The following is a 22,237-nucleotide window of genomic DNA, read 5'->3' as shown; positions in this document are numbered from 1 at the left end:
TTTCTTTCTTTCTTCTTTCTTTCTTTCTTCTTTCTTTCTTTCTTTCTTCTTTCTTTCTTTTAATTCAATTTAATTGACATATACTGTATTATTAGTTTCAGAGGTAGAATTCAGTGATTCATCAGTTGCATACAACACCCAGTGCTCATTCCTTCAAGTGCCTCCCTTAATGCCCATCACTCGGTTACCCCACGCCCCTCCCCTCCAACAACCCTGTTTGTACCCTGTAGTTAAGAGTCTCTTATGGTTTGCCTCCCTCTCTGTTTCCAACTTATTTTATTTTTCTTTCCCTTCCCCTATGTTCATCTGTTTTGTTTCCTCAATTCCACATATGAGTGAGATCATATAGGATTTGTCTTTCTCTGACTGATTTATTTCGCTTAACATAATAACCTCTAGTTCCATCCACGTCATTGCAAATGGCAAGATTTCATTCTTTTTATGGCCGAGTAGTATTCCATTGTATATAAACACCACATCTTCTTTATCCATTCCTCTGTCAAACTTTCCGTAGTTTGGCTATTGTGGACATCACTGCTATAAACATTGGGGCAGCCATTGCTTCTTAATTTCAGGTGTCAGGAAAGAGGAGGAAGAAAACTTCACTGAAACCCCACACAGTACTCTCACCCATGCTTCCCTGAGAAGCATTTAGTCACATGGCTTCACCTAAGGGCCAGACACTGAGAAATAACTTTATTCCAGGGACGTGAGCCCTGCTAAACATGTACCTATTTTCTTCTCATGATACCTCTGTGTGATTTGTGGGATGTTATTTGGTGGTGTGGGAAGAAAATAAAAGTCTTAGCGGAACATAGTGAAAATGTTTAGGCAATGGAGGAGCAAACAAAAAAGCTAAACAGTTCTAAAATGCTCGCTAAAACTTTCCCACTGTACCCATAAGGGGAGGAAAGGGGCCTTATAATATCACATCGTTCCTATGACAAGTTATTTTTATGGAAATAAAAATGACTCGGTTGCCAAATAGTGGCTTTACTCTCACGACTCAGAGGACAATCACTTTCTCAGGACAGCTTACACCTAAACCTCACTATCGCTGTGTTCTGCTGGCTCTGCCAAGAGCTTTAAAATTTGTAAATTGTTGGCTACAATTATTTTCAGAAAATCATATTTCAGATGCTAATCCTTATTTCAGCTTTTTGAGACAAACTGGGATATCTGGCCATCGTGGGCCACATTCCCTTGGTCCAGAGAAGTTGGGAGAGCTGTCTCTCCAGCTCGCTGCCCCCACCCTGCTGCTCACTCAGGTGTGGACAGGTGCCTGCAGTCACGTGATTTTGCAAACCTTGCTTTAGGAGTTAACGATGTCTTTGTAAAGAGCTTTGCTCCCTGACCACTGTCCTTGAGCCCAAGGCAGTTTCATCAAAGCTGTTTGCTACTCCTGTGTGTCTCCCAAATCCTGCCCTGGCTTGCTGTGCTAAGTTCAGAAGGAAGTGAAACCACTGCATGAAGATAAAAGAATTTGGTATCTATAGGATTGTGTTCCTATATCCTAGGTATCGGTTCTTTCCAGCCCCGAAGGTCATTTTTTTAGGTCCTTTCCTCCTCCATGGCCCCGTGTCCTCTGTTTGCTACTCTGCTTGCACCATACACCAGGTCCTCCCGTGACAACTGAAAGGTTACCTGGGCCCTGAGAATTCACGTATGTGAACCTGCTGGCTGCATAGTAGGTGCTCACCGAATGTGAGCTCTCAACGCAGTGCCCAGCCGAGCACCCCTGGAGTGCTGGAGGAGGCTGGCTCATCAGATGAGCGAAGAGCTACAGCATGGCGCTCGTTTCATAGAGGACTTTCATCCTCTTCTGTAAAATCTCGTTTTATTTTTTTAAAGATTTTATGTATTTATTTAAGAGACTGGGGGCAGGTGGGGCAGAGGGAGAAGCAGACTCCCTGCTGACTGGGGAGCCCCACTTGAAACTCGATCCCAGGCCCCTGGGATCACGACATGAGCTGAAGGCAGACGCTTAACCGACTGAGCCACCCAGGCGCCCCTAAAGTCTCATTTTAAAAAAAGCAATGAGGTATCATAACTGCCAGATGGAAACTCTGAGGGAGGGCTCTTGGGACCGTTCCACCACCTAACTGAGCTACTCTGTGTCAGGAAAGCTGCAGAATTCATTCACATTTACTCTCTCCATCTGAGCACTTTTACAAATATAATTTTCAGAGTGACATTGTGGAGTTCTAAATCAAATGACAAAAACTTTCCCTTGGAAATCTTGTGTCTGTAGGCTAAATTCATATAGAAATGAATTTCTAAAGATTTATTCATACATGTATAAAAGTTTGGTACAACAAAAATGTTCAACTCCTCGTTACAACATTCTTATTACTAGAGTTAAATGAGATATAGAGGGACCAGGGCACATATTACCAACAAGTTACTCATTTACATCTTCATATCTCAGCCCCCCAAAACATTCACTTTAAAGAGTTTGGGGTTTGACACCCAGGAATATTATTGTAAAGCTTTGGGGGGAGGCAGAAAATGATTACTCAGTATGCATATTTCAGAATGTACTTTTAACCATCCTGGGAACAATAGAAGTGACAGGAAGTCAGACTTTAAAATCACCCCACTGCTGAGTCGTTGCCTGGGGAGAAACAGACAGACCAACTTTATTTTTGAAAAGTTCTCCAAGATTTTCATATCCAAGCAGAAGAGACTTAATCTTTATTTTAGGAACTCATCCAAAAAGTGTGCGTCCCCGTAGCTGCATGATCATTTACAATGACAGTCATCATTACAGAGCATTGTGAATTTATAGGAGTTCTACCTTTGGAAGTGCTCATAACCCGTCTGTGCATCTTTTCTTTTTCAGTATAATAAAGTGTACAAGAACCTAAAGGAGTTTTCTCAAAATGGAGAGAATTTCTGCAAGCAGGTCACATCCATTCTTCAGCAAAGGTACAAAACGCACATTTGCAATAAACAGTTCTTCCTCTTTAGTTGCAGCTAACGATATGACTGGAGGAGTGATTACAAGCTGTCCTACTTTCCAGAACTCGTGGTTATATTTTGGTAGTTGAGAGACTGATCTGAAGAGTGATTCTCCTCTATTGCACATTTATCACTTGGGTACCATAAAAATCAAGAAACAACAGGAAGTAATTCTGCTTGGGAAGGCTCAGTCAAATCTCTTTTGATTCCTCAGACTGAGTTTATCACCCCCTCCTGGGGCACTCCCTTGTGCCTGTGTGTCCGCCATTATTGTACTTCCCACACTGATGGCAATTATGAGTTGACATTTCTGTCTCCCCTACAAGGGCAAGGGCTATGTCTTGCTCATCTTTGTGTCCTGAGCTTTGAGAGTCTGGGCTTTTGACTTTGTCGGTAAATGTCTGACATATGAAAAGTGACCATTTTCAGTATCACCTTGTCTTAATGCTAGATGTGATCATGTGTCAAGTTGGTGACTGTGTTAAAATGAGCACCCTTAACTCAGTCAAGAAAGTTACAGAAGTTCCTGTTTTGAATGGGGCCACAAAGCATCTTTAAGCCATTTCCCTACATCTAGACAGCTCTATCATAAACAACTCTAAAGAGACCTCCAGAAGAGGTCTTCTTTTAAGGTAACCCTTTCAAATTTAAAATAATTGCGTGTGTGGTAGACACGGGCCGATTGCATCCTGCATTAGTAAGACAAGAGCAAAGGAGAACATTAAGTTTATCAGGAACCATACATGAGGCCAAGGAATGATACAGGAAAGCTCAAACAGGCATTTATTAAAAGAAAAAAAAAAACCCAAAAGAACAAAAAACAAAAATAAGTTTGTCAAACAGAGTCAAAAAGAAAAAAAATTAAAGTAAGTTACTTCTATAGCCAATTGCCTTGATTCTATGAGAGGAACAGGTAGGACCAATCTGAGGGGGAATCTCTCCTGTAAGAAATCTTTTTTAGTCTCAGAAGAAATTATTTAAAATATGACCAGTTAGCTATTATACAAATTCAACCCATTACCTACATTAGAAAGTGCTTCCTTCCTGCAGATCAGGAAGCATCTGTAAATACCTTAGCCGTGCACGTGACCTGGAGTGGAGTCATCTGGGCTCTGATTATTTTCGTGCACCTGTGCTCAAGATTCGTGCCCAGTAGGGACCTATGAAGACAGAAGGCAGGTGGTAGATAATGCCTGGCAAACCAACTCAACAGTGAACAGAATAAATCTGAGGGCATCATTCCCCCCAAACTGCCTTATTGCTTTTCCCTTGTCCAGGTCACTTACGACACCTCCACCCTGCCACACACATATCTACTTTCTCTACAATCAGAGCCTTCATTTCTTACCTGTGTCTCTCCTGAAGTTGTTTCCTCGGGCTACCGTCTTTCCTAGACTTAGTCATGCACAAAGCCTTCCACCCACACGTTCTAGAGCAGCAAACGAGCTCTGACGAAGAAAAAACACTTGGGTAGCTAAGAATATTTCTCTCCATGGTTTTACCTTCTTATGGAGCAGAATTTAGAATTTGAAGATCTTTTTTTTTTTTTTTTTAAGATTTTTTATTTATTTGACAGAGAGAAAGAGAGAGAGCACAAGCAGGGGGAGCTGCAGGCAGAGGGAGAGAGAGAAGCAGGTTTCCCACTGAGCAGGGATCCCGATGGGGGCTCCATCCCAGGACCCTAGGATCATGACTGGAGCCGAAGGCAGACGCTTAACCGACTGAGCTACCCAGGCACCCCCTAGAATTTGAAGATCTAAAGAACACTACTGGTTAGCAAAATTACATGTACTTTTCTGGGATAAAAACTACATAGCATAAATACAAAAGGGGAATCTAATATTTTACCCCGACCAGCAAAATTATGCTAGATATTAGGTCATTTATGCAATAGGTGCTTTCCTGGACATTTTGTAAAGCTAATTAATTAATTAATCAGTTAATTTTAAAATTTGAAGTCATTGGGCACCTGGGTGGCTCAGTCGTTGGGCGTCTGCCTTCGGCTCAGGTCATGATCCCAGGGTCCTGGGATCGAGTCCCGCATCGGGTTCCCTGCTCAGCAGGGAACCTGCTTCTCCCTCTCCCACTCTCCCTGCTTGTGTTCTCTCTCTTGCTGTGTCTCTCTCTGTCAAATAAATAAATAAAATCTTAAAAAAAAAAAATTTGAAGTCATTAACATACAGTGGAATATTGGTTTCAGGAGTAGAATTCAGTGATTCATCACTTATATACAACACCCAGTGCTCATCACAGCAAGTGCCCTTACTCTCACCCATCTAGCCCATCCCCCACCCACCTCCCTCCATCAAGTCTCTATTGTTCTCTATCATTAAGAGACTTATGGCTTGTTTCCCTCTCTCCTTTTTTTCTTTTCCCCCTTCCCATATGTTCATCTGTCTTCTTTTGTAAAGCTGATCTTATACAATTAAATAATTTCTCCTTAACCAAGATGCCATTTGAGTTGCTTTGTATCCATTCCTGATAAATGTGCTTTTGGCAACGTCTCCTTACACCTGAACTTCAGGCTCTCCTTCCTTGGCTCCGCTGTTGGATCATGTAGGTAACCTGAAGGATGTTCATCCACACTAAAAGAATAGGTAATTTGGGAGAACTGTTTTCTAATGGACACAAACTCTCTATTAATCCATGAATATGTAACACATTGTGTTTTTTCCATCTGTATTTCTATATGTTAACTGGCAAATACAGAGGTCACTTCGCTTGCCAGGACTGGGTTATTTCTTTCCCATGGGGAGTGATTCTGAAGTCACTACCTCTTCCTACAAGGTGTTTGAACTGAGTTGACATAATAACCGTGTCAATAGGAGGAATGGTCACAACATAGCTGCCTTACTCTTTCCATTCTGAGAAATCAGTATTTATTACCCTAGATATACAAAAGATAAAAAAGCTGTTTCCCATCAGCCATCCAGACATGAGTGCTGGACATATTTTCCTCTTCGTTGGGTAGACTTACTACATATCCTCATGTAAGTCAATGATTCCTTTCCCTTGTACTAGAAAAATACATGGAAAGCCAGTACTTTTTATAAAAACGATCCTGTTAGAGTATAGACAAGGAATAAGAAACCCCATCAGGCAAGTAAACGGTACTCTTGAAATATAGAGAGTAGGCATATCCACTGAAGGTTATGACATAGAAAATTTTGAAGACAAATCCAGTGGCCGGCATAATAAAAGGTATCGTGAGGGAGCATATGGGGCTTCTTCGAACTAAGGGTATCAGTCCCATAACATACATTCAGCAAATACTTGTAGAGTGAATGAATAAATAAATGAAAGTTAGCTAAGGGTTTATTTTCTTATTATTACACCTACATTACTAGAACAAGGTCTCTACTGTCCTTGGATAATAACAGCTCCAGACACCTTGCTTACGAATCCATGGGAATGTGGTTCTGCATGGCAGTTCCACATTAGCATGTGGCTACAAGAGACAGCATCACAATCAAGCTTTAAGTCCAGATAACGCTGCATTGCCAAGCTCAGCTGCCTACCAATTTGTTCTAATTGGTGGTGATGGAAAAGTGCAGTTGTTATTGAAACATCATTTTGCCTGGAAATTCTGCAATTCATGGTCATGCTTAGCTTCTTTTATCCAATTAGTGGCTTCAGTTTCCCTTTGTTTGTAGTAGCAACTCCGATTTAGCCAGAAACACACAACAGCTCCCAAGATGCCTGATGTCAAAGTCGTTGGGTTCACTTTAACACAATCACAGATTGGACTTAAAGGACAAAGGCATATGCCCAGAAACTGTTTGTGGTGGTTTAGTACCCTGCACCCTCACCGCTAGGCTTTAAACGGGCTTTCATGGAAAAATCAACTGTTCCTCTGTGAGGAAACTTAAAGAAAAGAATAAAACAAAAAAGGAAATGTAATTGGTCATCGTTTCATCCACGATTCATTACGGATGCTGTCAACAAAGGAATAAATGATTGAAATGAAAACGTTGATAAATCCTAACCTTTTCTACTCTACCTCTGGTCTGGGTGATCAGAACTTCCACAGCTTCAGCTCTTTTTTGCATACTGAAGACTCGCACATGTGTATTACTAGGCAATATGTCTTAACTGTACTCCAAGCCATATAGCCAACACTCTGTTGGACATTTCCACCTGGGTGTCCCATGGAACCACAAATTCAACCTATCTATAACAGAGTGTATCAACTTTTCCCCAAAGCTGGTACTCCTGGATTTTTTTACCATGGTGACTAGGACCTCTGCCCACCCAATCAAGCCCAATACCTGGGAGCCATCTATGACCCCTTCTTCTATCTCACCTCATAACCAAGTCTTCATGTTTCTCTCTTTTAAATACCTTTCATGCCTATAGCTTTCTTCTCATTTCATGGCCTCTGCCATTGTTCTGGGAAAAAAAATCTCTTAACCTGTTCTTCTGTCTAGGAGTATTGTCTTGAAGTGGTGTAGTTTGTACACTGCACAAAAGCACCTGGCTAAGGCGCTGAGTGAAGGCAGAAATCTAACCCACTCTCCACCCTCAAGCCTTGCACCCTGGATCCGAGCTGTGTCTTTTCAGGGGATCTCCTTTTTCTAATCCAAGTTAAGTTATCTCGACTAGGGAGCTGGCGCGGGCCCTGTCCCTATCTCTCTAGTGCATCTTCCACTCTGTGGCCGTGACCCTGTTTCAGACTCTTCACAGACTTCCACAAGCTTTAGTATAAAATTCAGCCCTCATAGTATTTTATAAAAGGACCTTTTATAAAGGGGGCTTGGCTTCTTATCTAGCTTGTCTCTCTCCATCTACCCTTGAGCCCTACCCCACTGCATCTACTGAACCACTGACAGTCACCGCCCCCCCTTCATGCGTCCGTGGCACCTGTCCCACTAACTCCCACCCACCATCATGGGCCCCTGAATTTGTGCATGCTGTATCCTCTGTCAGGTAGACACTTCTTCACCTTGGTTACCAGTCTCCATGCAATGCATCTTCAAGATTCGTTATCCCATGTGAGCCTTCCTTGACTCCAGTCCCATCTCAGAATGGTACCCGTCAGAGATGCATAGAACTAATGCTTATCTCTGCTCTAGACCCTACTGCCCTATACTGTTATAGTCTGTTCACTTGCCTGTCTCCTCCACTGGAGGCTGAACTCCTTGAGAGTCTGTGTATCCCGTGTAACCAGAACAGAGCCTGGCACAGAGCAGGCATTCAATAGGTGTTCACTGAGCGAATGAATGTGTTAATGTAGGAATGACTCCAGGCACTCATAACTTTCAAGTTAGGCTATTTCTGAGGAGCAGTAAATTAGTGTGTCAAAGAAATTTACTTACACAGTATATAGAATATTATTTTGAAAAAAAGCTAGAAAAGAATGACAAAACCACGGAAGACACCATTTATCCAGCACAATCTTCAGATTAGGCACTGTGTTAGATGTGTCTTATACTTGGTCTCTTTTACTTTTTTTTAATCCTCACAACCCAAGGCAGTGTGAATGTACTCTCATCCATTCCTAATATACAGAGGAGGATGTGGGAAAGAAGATACATTTTGATTTCTACCCAGCTCAACACAGGCTTGGTGTAAGGGCATCTGCCAACTGGGCAGGCAGTTTGGGGCACCACCATTGTGGGTGTTCCAACATGTTCAAAGACCCTGGTCCAGCTCCCTTCAGAGTCTTAAGGTCCTCTCTGGGAAGGGACATCAGCAGCCATTAAGCCCAGTAGCTTTTTTTTTTTAAAGATTTTATTTATTTATTTGACAGAGAGAGAGAGGGCACAAGCAGGGGCAGATGCAGGCAGAGGGAGAGGGGGAGAGCGAGTGGGGGAGAGGGGGAGAGCGAGTGGGGGAGAGGGAGAAGCAGGCTCCTCGATGAGCAGGGAGCCTGATGTGGGACTCGGTCCCAGGACCCCGGGATCATGACCTGAGCCAAAGGCAGATGCTTAACCGACTGAGCCACCCAGGCGCCCCAAGCCCAGTAGCTTTTAAAGCTGGTAACACAGAGGTCTGTGGGAGTACTCAGGGGCCACTTTAGGGAGTGAGGAGAAGTTAGATGGGCAGGGCTTTGCTCCCTTGTCACTCCCACTCCCATTATATCAGAATATAACATTTCTATGACATGGTGAGATTCTGTATAAAATTTTGTTTTCCAGCTAAAAAGATTCGAATAGTGCCCTTCTTGTCTGTTTTACCTGACCTCCCCCACAGCAACACTTCCACCTGACTCCACTGACCTCACTGGTTCAAGAATGACCAGGGAGGGAGAATCTGAAGTTCTAGAGCGACCACAGCTGTGCACTCCCTGGGCCGGAAGTGGGCGGTAACTGTGTGGCAGTCTCATTCTGGACACCCAAGGAGGGGTCCTCCAGGTCCGGTCCTCCCATTTCAGCTTCTCATACTGCTCTTAGCAGCCAGAATTAAGGCAATCAATACTGATGAAGTGGGTATTGTGAGCTAGCCAAAGAGCCCAGCCGCTTGAAAAACAGAGCTTCCATGTAAAAATGTCCTTTAAATGTCCTTTAAATAACTAACTTTTAAAGATAGCCCATTTGTAAGATAGGCTTACGACCATCTTTCAAAAGGCAAACTGCTAAGGCTTGGGTGGACAATGTCAGCCCACCAGCCCCCAAGATGGAAGCTGCTGGTGCTGGAAAGTAGGCAACAAGGGGTGGGGGTGATTCATGAACAAAGATTTCAGATTACTACAATTCCTTCTTAATTCACAATGAAGGGATGGCTCTGTCACCTGCTGTTTCCAAGCTTGAGAAAGCTTTAGTTCAATTTTAATTAGTCCCTCATAGACATAGGGGCCAGCTACAATCTTTTTCTTTCTTTTTTTTTAATCACTTTCTATCATCTTAATTTTAATAGAGCAGGATATGCTAAAATTGATGACATGGTCACTTCTATTCTTACAGTTTAATTTGTGCTCTAACATATTGAATCTGATGCCACATATTTTTCCTCTCTCCTTTCTTTCAAAAGTGTCATTTATTTTAAAATCTAAGACAAATGTTGGTCTTTTACTTATTGGTTGGTCTTCAGTCTTACTCATGAAAATTTATTGACCTGCCTCCACGTGTTGAGAGGAAATTAGAATATAAATGGATTAAAAGTCAGTGCATGCCATTTCCCTGGTTCAGGATCTTTGAGGCTCACTGGAAAATTCTGAGTTTGAGTTACCCATCGAGGTATGTATACATACATCATCAGTTTTATATGTGCCAAGACAATCGCTTGGAGAAGAAATCTCAACTCCCATTACATACAGTAGCTCTAGGGCTAGAACATTAAGCACCGGGTTTTTACAAGCTCGATTCTGATTATTTTAATGAGGGAATGAAAATTCTCTGTCTCAGACTCACTCTGCCTCTCTTAACTCCCTTTGCCTGCTGGAAACCATGATAAAAGCAGCTCTCTTCAAAGGACTGAGAGGAAACCAATGGATGCAGGGGCGCACGTTGCCATCTTTGCCTTGGGAAAAGTTCATTTCTGTTTAGCAGGAATTCTGAAAGGAGACACACACACACACACACACACACAGACACACACACACACACTATTAAGCCATAAGCACAGATGAGCCACGTGGCAGCGTCTGCTTCAATTTACAAATGTTCCGACTTATAAAGGTAAAAGCTCTCTCTCTGCTTGCCAGTCGGAACATGGCTTCTTAGAGCAATTTTCTTGGGGGTGGGGGGATTTTACCCATTAGCCTCCGTTAAGATAAAGGCCATTGGCTGCCAGAGGCAGGGAACTCTCCCTTAGTAGGCAGACTCACCAGAAAGAGAGATCGGAGTGTTCCACTCCCCATGTAGCCGCACCCATCCTCCTGACCCTACTGCATTTCATTTCCTTCTAACTGGCAGTGTATGCTGCGGAGGAGTCTGAAATGTCATTAGAGTTTAAAATGCAAGAGCAGATGTTTGCAGCCTGCTTTGCTCGGTCAGTTTGAACGCCGGGTCTAAAACGTGTAGGCTCACCCTCCCGCTGCAGGCGGAGAGGTGGGGACAGTGTAGTGCTGTTCCAAGAGGCCCCTAGAGCTACACTGGGGACAGCCGCTATCACAGCTCCCTCCCGCCCGCTGTCCAGAGCCTCAGCGCCTCCTCCGCATCTGGGAACATGCCTTAGGACGGCACTGCCGCGTTCAGAAGAGGCTGGGCGAGCTCGTTTGTCAGCCCCGAGGCTGCTGGGAATGCGCTCTAGCTGCTAAGCCCCGGGGAGCGGTGGTGATTCAGAGCACTGCCCGCAAAGGCCAAGTGAGAGGCGGTGTCAGTTTCCAAAAGTACTTACCTTTGCCTTCCCCCGCAACTCTCCATCTCCAGCCTCTTCCCCACCGTCAGAGGCAGGAAACTGGAATAACCAAGCAGGCACTTTCTCCAGCCACACTGCCCGGTTTGTGTCCCGGCTCTGTCAACTTCTTCCGCAGGCAAGTTAATGGACTAGACTCTGTGCGTTGGTGTTCTCCTCCGTGAAATGGGTAGAGTACATGTGCCTACCTGATGGGAATTATCACGGAGTAAATGAGGAAATACACCTAAAACACTCAGAACGGTGCCTGGCATGCTGTCAATGCCCAGGAAATGTTGGATGTCGCTCTTTTGTGTGTAGACAGAACACAGGTCAAGAGTCAGCCGCATGTCACAAAGGATGGCAACACATTTGTCAAGAGAGCACTGTTTGGAATTTTTAAAAAATATTTTATTTATTTATTTTGACAGAGAGAGAGAAACAATGAGAGAAGGAACACAAGCAGGGGGAGTGGGAGAGGGAGAAGCAGGCTTCCCGCTGAGCAGGGAGCCCCATGTGGGGCTCTCATGACCTGAGCTGAAGGCAGACACTGAATGGACTGAGCCACCCAGGTGTCCCTGTTTGGAATTTTTAAGCTCTATCCCAACCTGTGAAACTACCAATCTGCCCAGATTTCTAAGATACTTGGGTGTAAAGAGAAACCCTGCGTGGTAATTGAATCTCTGTGGGCTGGTTTCCTACTGCTGCGGAGGGAAGGTGGCCCTGCTCAGCACAGAAGCACAATCGCTTCAAAGCCAGCAGGACCCTCTTCCTTTCTTGACACCAAAGCCCAGCTTTTTCCCCCAGGTGAATCTGATTAAGTTAACAATTTAAAGGAAAGCAGCACTTCCTTCTGGCAATTGTCCTCTTTATTTCTGCTTGGCCTCTGGGACTCCTTGTACAGCCTGCAAGAACATTCTGAAATTGAAACCGAGTTCTGAGGGAAAGCCTGTGCCCAACAGCATTGCCTGTCCTTTTAGAAGCCATTCTGAATCGTTCTGGAGCTGATGTATGAGCAAACTGTGGATTCTTTCCCCCGCACCTCCCATCTCTGTATATTTGGGGTGTTCTGAATGTTTAGAGATCCTTTGGGGTACATAATAATCAAATTAGAAAAATTGCTATTTATTAAGAACTTGTTTGGTGCCCAGCACTGAGCTGAGCAGTATGCATGCTTCATCAGATTTCATGCTCTCTGTGCTGCTTCCAAGTAAGAATGGAATGCTGGATGGGGCGCCTGGGTGGCTCAGTTGGTTAAGCGACTGCCTTCGGCTCAGGTCATGATCCTGGAGTCCCTGGATCGAGTCCCGCATCGGGCTCCCTGCTCGGCAGGGAGTCTGCTTCTCCCTCTGACCCTCCCCCCTCTCATGTGCTCTCTCTCATTCTCTCTCTCTCAAATAAATAAATAAAATCTTTAAAAAAAAAAAAAAAAAGAATGGAATGCTGGAAAAGAAAGTCCTCAAAAGCCCTCTGGTTAGTGATGGACTAGGACAGGGTTTTTGTCTAGCTACTATAAGGGCTAAAAAGCAGTGTACTCTGACATTAAGGCTAAGCAATGCATCAGGGCAGGATTGCATCTAAATAGTTTATGGTCTTCAAAGGTGGTATAGCAGAGACCAGTTAAAAATTCTAACCAAGATCTGATGGGAAGTCCATTCATTGATTTATTCATTCAAGACATACATACTGAGTGCCTATTATGTGCCTGGCACTGTTCTAGGTCTAGAGATATAGCAGCGAACAAAACAAATTCTGGCCCTCGTGGATCTTACATTCTAGGTGTGTCCATAGAATTGTTCCTAGAAATACACTGAAACTACATGGTGTAAGATTGTGGTACATTCTAGGACATACATACAGCTGTAGGGAGATAGTGACAGGGTAGCTTCTGAGCTAGTGCTGTTTACACAAGACCTGTTGGGGTTTACATGAAGGAGATGTCATGTGGTTATGTAGCAGAAAAACTACCCAGCCACAGCAAGTGCAAAGGCCCTGAGGCAGGATGGCATTTGGCCACTAAGCAGGAGCACGGGGATGACTGGTAGGAGGGGATATCAGAGAGGGAGCCAGGTGTCAGATTATGCAGGTCAATCCAGCAATCGATCTCGTTGTTCAGCCCCTCCTAGGCTTGGGTCATTTGCACATTTTAATCATAAAACCTCTTGAGGTAAGTCTGATTACTCCCTTTTAGCAGTGCCTAAAGCCATTCCAGAGGTAGAGGTCTGCGCTTCTAGAGCATCTAGGTTCATCAAGGTGATGGTCATTCCCAGCTTGCTGCTGACCAGCATTCTCTCTCTCCATCAATTGGGACATATTCCTAGAGTGCAGAAATATATTTTTAAATGCAATGAGATATTTATCAGCTTCAATTTTTTAAAATATTTGCCATTGCCATTCCTTATTCTTGGGCAAGTTCTGATTCCAAATGTTGTTTTCTGCAACTAGGCCTTAACGTGCATTCTATAGTGGCCTTCTTTCCTTCAAAAAGTGGTAAAAATAACAGAGCACCACTGTACTAACAGGGAAAGCTGAATAGAAACTTAGCAATCAGTCAATAGTCCATGATCTCTGGATTCCATTTTATAAAACAGAGCTATCTTTCTCTGTTCGGTCCATAACACTGAGTCTAATTTCACTGCGCTGAAAAAATGCAGGTATTAAGTTAGTTACTAGGGAGTTCTGGGATTGTTTTTCCAAATGAAGTGAGGTCATAAATAATTCTAAAGATATGTTATAATAAAAATAGAATTCAAAGGCTAAAATCTATGCAACAACAACAACAAAATAAACAAACCCATTTTGGTCCAAATTAAGGAGGAAAACAATACAAATCGAACTTATTTTTCTACATTTGTATTATCTTCAGTGAAAGTGAGAAGATGAATAAGAGTATGTCTTCATTTTATCTATAGATGGGCCTATAAGTAGGACACGGTAAAATCAGTTTAAGATAACAGTGATTCAATCTATTCAAAAGAACCAAGGAGTTTGCTTTTGGAGGCATGCCCAGATTTCCTACTGAGTCTTGTCCTGCATACAAAGTAACAGAAATTCATTTTCTAAATCTGGTTTTGTCCACTTCTGCACTTTTCCATTAGGAAGCTACTTCTTGCTTTTCGTGTAGGAGCCGCTGGGTTGAGCGGAGCGTGTCTCCTCTCGCTCTGCCCTCCCTGCCGTGATATGTGCTTGTCCACTGGCATCAGTGTATTCTGAAAAGGGGGAGTCATCTGGCAAAAATGTCACTTTGCCTGCTGTGGTCAAGGATCCCATTCGACCAGATACCATGAACTTTGTTCACACCAACTTGCGCCAAGATGACAGACAGCCCTACACTGTTAGTGAATTAGCAGGTCATCAAATAAGGGCTGAGTCTTGGGGGTACCGGCAGAGCTGCGGCTTGGGTGCCCAGAGTTTGAGGCAGTGGGACTCATCATTGCAGCCACAGTGCTTTTGGAAACATGTGTCACAGGACCTTCATGTTTGCACCATCCAAAGCCTGGTGCCCGGGGCACCGTAAAGTGAACAAACCCAGAAGCAATATGCCATCTGCTCTGCGTGGGTGCCTCGGCCCTACCAGAGCTGCTCATGGCTAATGGTCACTGTACTGAGGAAGTTCCTAAACTCCCTCTGGTGGCTGAAAATAAAGGCAAAGGCTACAAGAAGACCAAGGAGGCTGTTTTGCTTCTTCAGAAACTTAAGTCCTGGAATGATATCAAAAAAGTCTATGTATCTCAACAAATGAGAGCTGGAAATGGCGAAATGAGAAACCATCATCATATCCAACATCATCTCTAATGAGGACAGCGGTGTCACCGAGGCCTTCAGAAACATCCCTGGAATTGCTCTACTCAATGTAAGCCAACTGAACATTTTGGAACTTACTGCTGGTAGGCATGTGGGATGTTTCCACATTTGGACTGAAAGTGCTTTCCTCAAGTTACATGATCTGTGTGGCACTTGGTGTAAGGCTGCCTCCCTCAGAGGTAACTATAATCTTCCCATACACAAGACGCTTGATACACACCTTAGTAGAACCTTGAAAAGCCCAGAGATCCAAAGAGCCCTCCAAGCACCCCGCAAGAAGATTCATCACAGAGATCTGAAAAAGAATCCACTGAAGAACCTGAGAATCCTGTTGAAGCTAAACCCATATGCAAAGACCACGTGCCCGAACACCATTCTCCGCCGGGCCAGGCGTCACAAACTCCGGATGGATAAGGTGGCAGCAGCGCTAGAAGCCAAGTCAAATGAGAAGGGGGTTCTGGGCAAGCAGCCTGTGGTAGGGAAGAAAGGAAAGAAGGCTGTTGCTGGTAAGGAGCAGAAGAAGCTTTTGGTGGGGAAAAAGGTTGCAGCCACCAAGAAAGCAGCAGATGAGAAGCCTACAGAAAAGAAACCCACCATGAGGACAAGAAGCTCACTGCATAAACCTACATTGGTTTCTTTATTTTTTATTTTTTTTTAAGATTTTATTTATTTATTTGACAAAGAGAGACACAGCCAGGAAGGGAACACAAGCAGGGGGAGTGGGAGAGGGAGAAGCAGGCTTCCTGCCAAGCAGGGAGCCAGATGTAGGGCTCGATCCCAAGATCCCGGGATCATGACCTGAGCCGAAGGCAGACACTTAACGACTGAGCCACCCAGGCGTCCCCTTACATTGGTTTCTTCTGTAAATGTTGAGTCATTTCGGACAGCTAATTATTTTTAAGATTTTATTTATTTATTTGACAGAGAGAGAGAGAGGGAGGATGAGCGGGGGAGAGGGGCAGAGGGAGAGGGAGAAGCAGACTCCCCGCTGAGCAGGGAAGCAGACATGGGGCTCGATCCCAGGACGCTGGGATCATGACCTGAGCCGAAGGCAGACGCTTAACCGACTGAGCCACCCAGGCACCCCTCGGAGAGCTAATTTATTTTATTTTATTTTATTATGTTATGTTAGTCACCATACATTGCATCATTAGTTTTTGATGTAGTGTTCCATGATTCGTTGTTTGCGTATAACACCCAGTGCTCCATGCAATACATGCCCTCCTTAATACCCATCACCCATTCCCCCCACCCCCCTCCCCTCTAAAACCCTCAGTTTGTTTCTCAGAGTCCATAGTCTCTCATGGTTCATCTCCCCCTCCGATTTGCCCCCTTCATTTTTCCCTTCCTACTATCTTCTTTTTTTTTTTTTAACATATAATGTATTATTTGTTTCAGGGGTACAGGTTTGTGATTCATCTGTCTTACACAATTCACAGCACTCACGATAGCACATACCCTCCCCAGTGTCCATCACCAGCCACCCCATCCCTCCCACCCCCCTCTACTCCAGCAACCCTCAGTTTGTTTCCTGAGATTAAGAGTCTCTTATGGTTTGTCTCCCTCTCTGGTTTCATCTTGTTTCATTTTTTCCTCCCTTCCCCCATGATCCCCTGTCTTGTTTCTCAAATTCCTCATATCAGTGAGATCATATGATACTTGTCTTTCTCTGATTGACTTATTTCACTTAGCATAATACCCTCTAGTTCCATCCACATCGTTGCAAATGGCAAGGTTTCAATTTTTTGTTGGCCGCATAATATTCCATTGTATATATATATATATATATCTTTCCATAGTTTGGCTATTGTGAACATTGCTGCTATAAACATTGGGGTGCATGTACCCCTTCGGATCCCTACATTTGTATCTTTGGGGTAAATACACAGTAGTGCAATGCTGGGTTGTAGGGTAGCTCTATTTTCAACTTTTTGAGGAAACTCCATACTATTTTCCAGAGTGGCTGTACCAGCTTGCATTCCCACCAACAGTGTAGGAGGGTTCCCCTTTCTCCAAATCCTCGCCAACATCTGTCGTTTCCTGACTTGTTAATTTTAGCCATTCTGACTGGTGTGAGGTGGTATCTCACTGAGGTTTTGATTTGGATTTCCCTGATGCCAAGTGATGTTGAAAACTTTTTCATGTGTCTGTTGGCCATTTATATGTCTTCTTTGGAGAAATGTCTGTTCATGTCTTCTGCCCATTTCTTGATTGGATTATTTGTTCTTTGGGTGTTGAGTTTGATAAGTTCTTTATAGATTTCGGATACTAGCCCTTTATCTGATAGGTCATTTGCAAATATCTTCTCCCATTCTGTCAGTTGTCTTTTGGTTTTGTTGACTGTTTCCTTTGCTGTGCAAAAGCTTTTTATCTTGATGAAGTCCCAATAGTTCATTTTTGCCCTTGCTTCCCTTGCCTTTGGCGATGTGTCTAGGAAGAAGTTGCTGCCGCTGAGGTCGAGGAGGTTGCTGCCTGTGTTCTCAAGGATTTTGATGGATTCCTGTCTCACATGGAGGTCTTTCATCCACTTTGAGTCTATTTTTGTGTGTGGTGTAAGGAAATGGTCCAGTTTCATTCTTCTCGGACAGCTAATTTTGAATAAAGACTTGATCAAGGGCAGTGAGCAACAAAACAAAACAAAAAAAGCTTCTTGGTTAACTTCATCATAATTTATCACTTTATTGCCAGCTATTATAATCTAGAGCTAATCTGATGGTGCTAATGTCCCAGAGTAAGCAGGAAAGTCTTCCATTCCTTACTCCATGAATTGGTTTGCTAGGTCTGCCATAACAAGTTTCCACAGACTGGGTGTCTTAAATAACAGGGACGTATTGTCTCATAGTTCTGGAGGCTGGATGTCTGAGATCAGGTGTCAGCCAGGTTGGTTCCATCTGAGGGCTGTGAGGAGAAATCTGGTCCACACTGTTCTCTCACCTCTGGTGGTTTGCTGCCGGTCTTTGGGACTCCTTGGCTTGTAGATGCATGACCCCAATCTCTTGTCTTCATCTCCACATGGCATTCTCCCTGTGTGTGTGTGTGTGTGTGTGTGTGTTTGTCTCTATGTCCAAATTTCCTCTCTTTATAAGGACACGGCCATATTGGACCTGGGCCCACCCTGATGACCTCATCTTAGCTTGATCATCTGCAAAGTCCCTATTTCCAAATAAGGCCACATTCACAGGCTCTGGGGGTTAGGGTTTTAACATCTTTGCGGGGTGGGAAGGGCATACAATTCAAACACTGGTATACAAGAAGGTTAAATTAAAAACTCTCCCTTTGTAGGATCTTCTTGGAGGTCCTTAAGGATTTCACCTATGGACAAAAGGATCCTTAGAGTAAACAAATCATCTCTTCCTTGTGTATACATTGCATTGTCGGGCTGAGCCCTCCTTCACATGTGTGTGTATGTGTGTGTGTGTTTGATGTCTGGCCAGAACATCCTATCTACCAACTATCCCTTTGCTAACAGGGCAAACTTGGAGATTAACTATGCCAAAGGACTTCAGAAACTGGCAATCAAGTTAAGCAAAGCTTTGCAGAGCACAAAAAAAAAGTAAGTATATGAAACAGGTAAGGCAAAATAATTCTTAAGAGTTATAAAAAGTGACATATGTTCGATTCTAGCTTCCTCTTATAAATGTGGCGGGTGCGCAGTGTTAAGCCTGGCTTGGGCGCTTACTGTGTTCCAGGCATGGTGTTAAGTGCTTTTATAGATACTCTCCTTTAATCCTCTCAACAACCCTTTGCAAGTCTTATTATTGTCCCTATTACAGACCAGGTCTTGAGGCTTGGAGTTTTAAGAAACTTGCCCCAGTGACACAGATAATAAGTGGCAGAACTGGGCTAATCCGGGCTCCTTATGACTCCTAAGCCCATATTCATAATAAGCCTCAGTGATGATAGGTTACTTTGGAAGCAGTGCCATTAAGTTGGAAGGTCTTGGAGTCAAGAAGTGTGAATCCCGCCTTATCTCAACTCCATGACCTCCGACAAGTAACCTGGCCTCTCTGTGCCTTGATTTCCTCCATATGTTAGATGGAGTAGTGATATGTGTTGCATGGTGCATATGTGTGCAGGTCTGGGAGAGGGAGGTATATATTATATGAGATCTTGTACGTGGAGATTAGCACGTTGGGTCCTGAAAAACTGGTGGTTCACATTTTCCTTAATACATTTCGGAATGAAGTCAATTTTTTCTTTTGGGGAAGAGAAGAAAGATACTAGATACTCTAAAAGAGAGTCTAAAAATGGTCGATTAATGATAATTGGTTACAAAGATTCTTGCCCAACGCTTGCAGATGTCACCCCTAGCTGGCAGTGCTATGGCAAAGACCTCTTTTGATGGTGAAAGAGAGAGGGAAAGAAAAAGAAGCCTTCTGGAGCTCACATTCTTACTCTTTCCTAGGGATCCTCTGTAACAGCAAATAATGGCTTTGAAATTGTTTGACTTTGAGCTTTATTTTTAGGATAGTATTTTATTAGACTGAGAAGCAGCCAGTGTGGCTGAATGGTTGAGTATAGACTTTATTGACACTGCCCGGATTTAAATTCTACCTCTACCCCTTATCAAGTGGGTGAATTAGGGCAATTTATTTTACCTCTCAGTATTTAAAGGACAAAAGGATCCTTAGAGTAAACAAATCATCTCTTCCTTGTGTATACATTGGAATTTAAAATGGAAATAGAACTTACCTCATATAATTGCTGTGAAGATTAAATGAGATAATACAAGAAGTGTGTTTAATACCTGGCATGGAGTTCATTATGACTTTGATTCTGATTACCTCCTAAAGAATGAGAAGTGTGGGTCTTATTTTGTTGCAATCCTAGCATCCAGCACGGATGCTCCCAAAGAGTTGACATGTCCGGAATGTTTGGTTAACCAGGATTAGTACAATAATATTTAATAATAAACATTAATTGGACTTTTATCTGTACCCAAAACCTGTGTTGTATATGTAACCTGAATTATTTCTATTTTAAAAGACCAATTACGTGAGGGTCAGAGAAATCAAGTGATCTTTCCAAGGTCACACAAGAAACAGAGACACAGACCCCTCTGAGGCCAAAGTTCTAGGCTTCCTGCTCTGCTTGCTGTCCAGCTCCTCTGAGAAGCAGATGTCAGATTCTCTTCCCCAAAGGGTGCCTGGGTTCCTTTTTTAAAAATCAACTCTATTGAAGTTTAATTTACATGCAACAACAAGCACCCTTCTGAAGTGTATGGTTTGGTCAATTCTTTTTCTTTTTTTTTTTAAAGATTTTATTTATTTATTTGACAGAGAGAGAGAACAAGTAGGCAGAGAGGCAGGCAGAGAGGCAGGCAGAGGGAGAGGGAGAAGCAGGCTTCCTGCGGAGCAGGGAGCCCGATGCGGGGCTCGATCCCAGGACCCCAGGATCATGACCTGAGCTGAAGGCAGCCACTTAACCAACTGAGCCACCCAGGCGCCCCTGGTTTGGTCAATTCTGATAGATGTATGCACTATATAGACATCACCAAAATAAAAACATAGACATTTTAATCACATCAAAAGATTCTTCATGCCTGTTTGCAATTCTTTCCCACCTAAACGACCACTGATTTACTTCCTATCGATACAGATTCATTTTGTGCTTTTTGCAATTTCCTATAACTGGAGGCCTATACTAAGTAGTCTCTGGCCTCTGGTTTTGTGCCTGGCTTCGGATACGCAGAAAATCTGGCATCCTCTGGTCTAGCTCTCCAATTCTCTGACTGCAGGATGCAACCTAAGTCACTTGGAGGCAAAACCTCTGCACCATCCTGATTTCAGTAGGGACCCAGATCTGTCCCCGCCCCTCCATCAAAGTCTACACAGGTTTACTGATGCAATTGAGCTTATCCTTCTGGCTTCTGAAGGCCAGCGCTATGGGCTGCTGTGAGCTATGCCCCTTCTGTAGGAGAAAATAGCATCACACTTCCTACCCCCACCCTTAGAGAGGTGCCCTTAGAGAGAGGGAGGTGCTCTCCTTTTGTTAAATGGAGACACTGCTTACAAGAAAACAGAATATCTGAGCTGTGGTCCTAAAAGCCAGCAGGGAAGAGTAACTGGACCCCAACCCCAAGAGCAGCACGTGGGACACCCCAGGGCTCTTGGGTCCTCCACCACTTAACTTTTCTGAGCCTAGCTCGGTGTACTCACTGGTGAAATGAGGAGCCTGAGAAGATGGTCATTAGGCTCCTCTTCCCCTGCCTAGCACACGATCTTCTGCCTGTTCTAAATGCCTGCTCACCCTTGGCTGCTTTACTTCCCTGGTTTTCTACAGATATGAAATGGAAAATGAAAATTGAAAATTGAAAAGAAAAATGATGGCAAAAAGGCTGTACATGTAATGACTACAGTGCAAATCAATAAATTGGCAGAATTGAATCCCGTGGACACATTGAAATAAGATTAGGGAAATGAGGGCAATTGCTGTGTGTAGTGAATCAGACATGACGCTGCATTGCTCAGACTTTCCTGGGAAAATGACACCCACTCTTGTGCCCTCCTGTTTTTGCCTCCAGCTGTCTCGTTAGTGCCTGGGCCTGGGTCTCAGAGGGCATGAAATCTGCAGCGGACCTGCATCAGTGAGTGTCCCCCTCCCAGCTCCCCCACCTCCCTACCCCACCCCCACCCCCAGGGCTTACCCCAACCCCAGGGGGAGGCATAAATATTTAAATATTTAAAGTGGGCGTGCTACAAATACTCTGCTTCAAACTTGCCCTGAATAGACAGGCTGGAACACACGGTTTTATTTACCCAGAAAATAATTTGGAAAGTAGATATAAATCCTAATACTATGCTTGTGTGTCTTTTATGTTCTCTTTCCAGAAAACTTGGCAAAGCAATTGAGTTGGAAGCAATTAAACCAACTCATCAAGTCCTGAGTGTACATGAAAAGAAGAGAAAATCAGTGAGTCAAATCTATCTTAAAGCAAGATTTCTGTCTTTGACCCAAGGAATGAAAGGTGATCAAAAGTGATGCTAGTTTTCAGGGATTTGTCATAAAAAGAAATATGAGCTCAAGATTTATGTACAAAGATATTTGTTAAAGCATTGTTTATAATAGTGAAAAACTAGAAACCTCTTCATTATTCAAAAATAAATCATGATAAATCCAAACAATGGAATATTATGCAACCATTAAAATCTTATTACAGAAGAATTTATTGACATGGAAATTTTTTCACTACATATAG

At 43.5% G+C, this 22,237-nt stretch overlaps 1 protein-coding gene and 1 pseudogene across 2 annotated transcripts in view; both read left to right on the top strand.

Annotated features, from left to right (window-relative positions):
* Positions 1-22,237, top strand: part of NOSTRIN (nitric oxide synthase trafficking) — a 60,974-nt gene that overhangs the window by 8,998 nt on the left and 29,739 nt on the right. The window contains exons 3-6 of one of the 2 annotated variants that reach the window (XM_032408674.1): positions 2,843-2,928; positions 18,509-18,592; positions 21,563-21,625; positions 21,870-21,951. In XM_032408674.1, coding sequence (XP_032264565.1) covers positions 2,843-2,928; positions 18,509-18,592; positions 21,563-21,625; positions 21,870-21,951 — 315 coding nt within the window. Of the gene's footprint in view, positions 1-2,842; positions 2,929-18,508; positions 18,593-21,321; positions 21,626-21,869; positions 21,952-22,237 lie in introns of those variants that run through there. The other variant, XM_032408683.1, reaches the window with a different exon arrangement.
* LOC116637541 lies at positions 13,270-18,342 on the top strand (annotated as a pseudogene).

Source organism: Phoca vitulina, unplaced genomic scaffold, assembly GCF_004348235.1.
Source record: "Phoca vitulina isolate PV1807 unplaced genomic scaffold, GSC_HSeal_1.0 scaffold1, whole genome shotgun sequence".
NCBI lineage: Eukaryota > Metazoa > Chordata > Mammalia > Carnivora > Phocidae > Phoca > Phoca vitulina.
The sequence above is the reverse complement of the archived record's forward strand: the minus strand, read 5'-3'. Positions and strand labels throughout refer to the sequence as shown.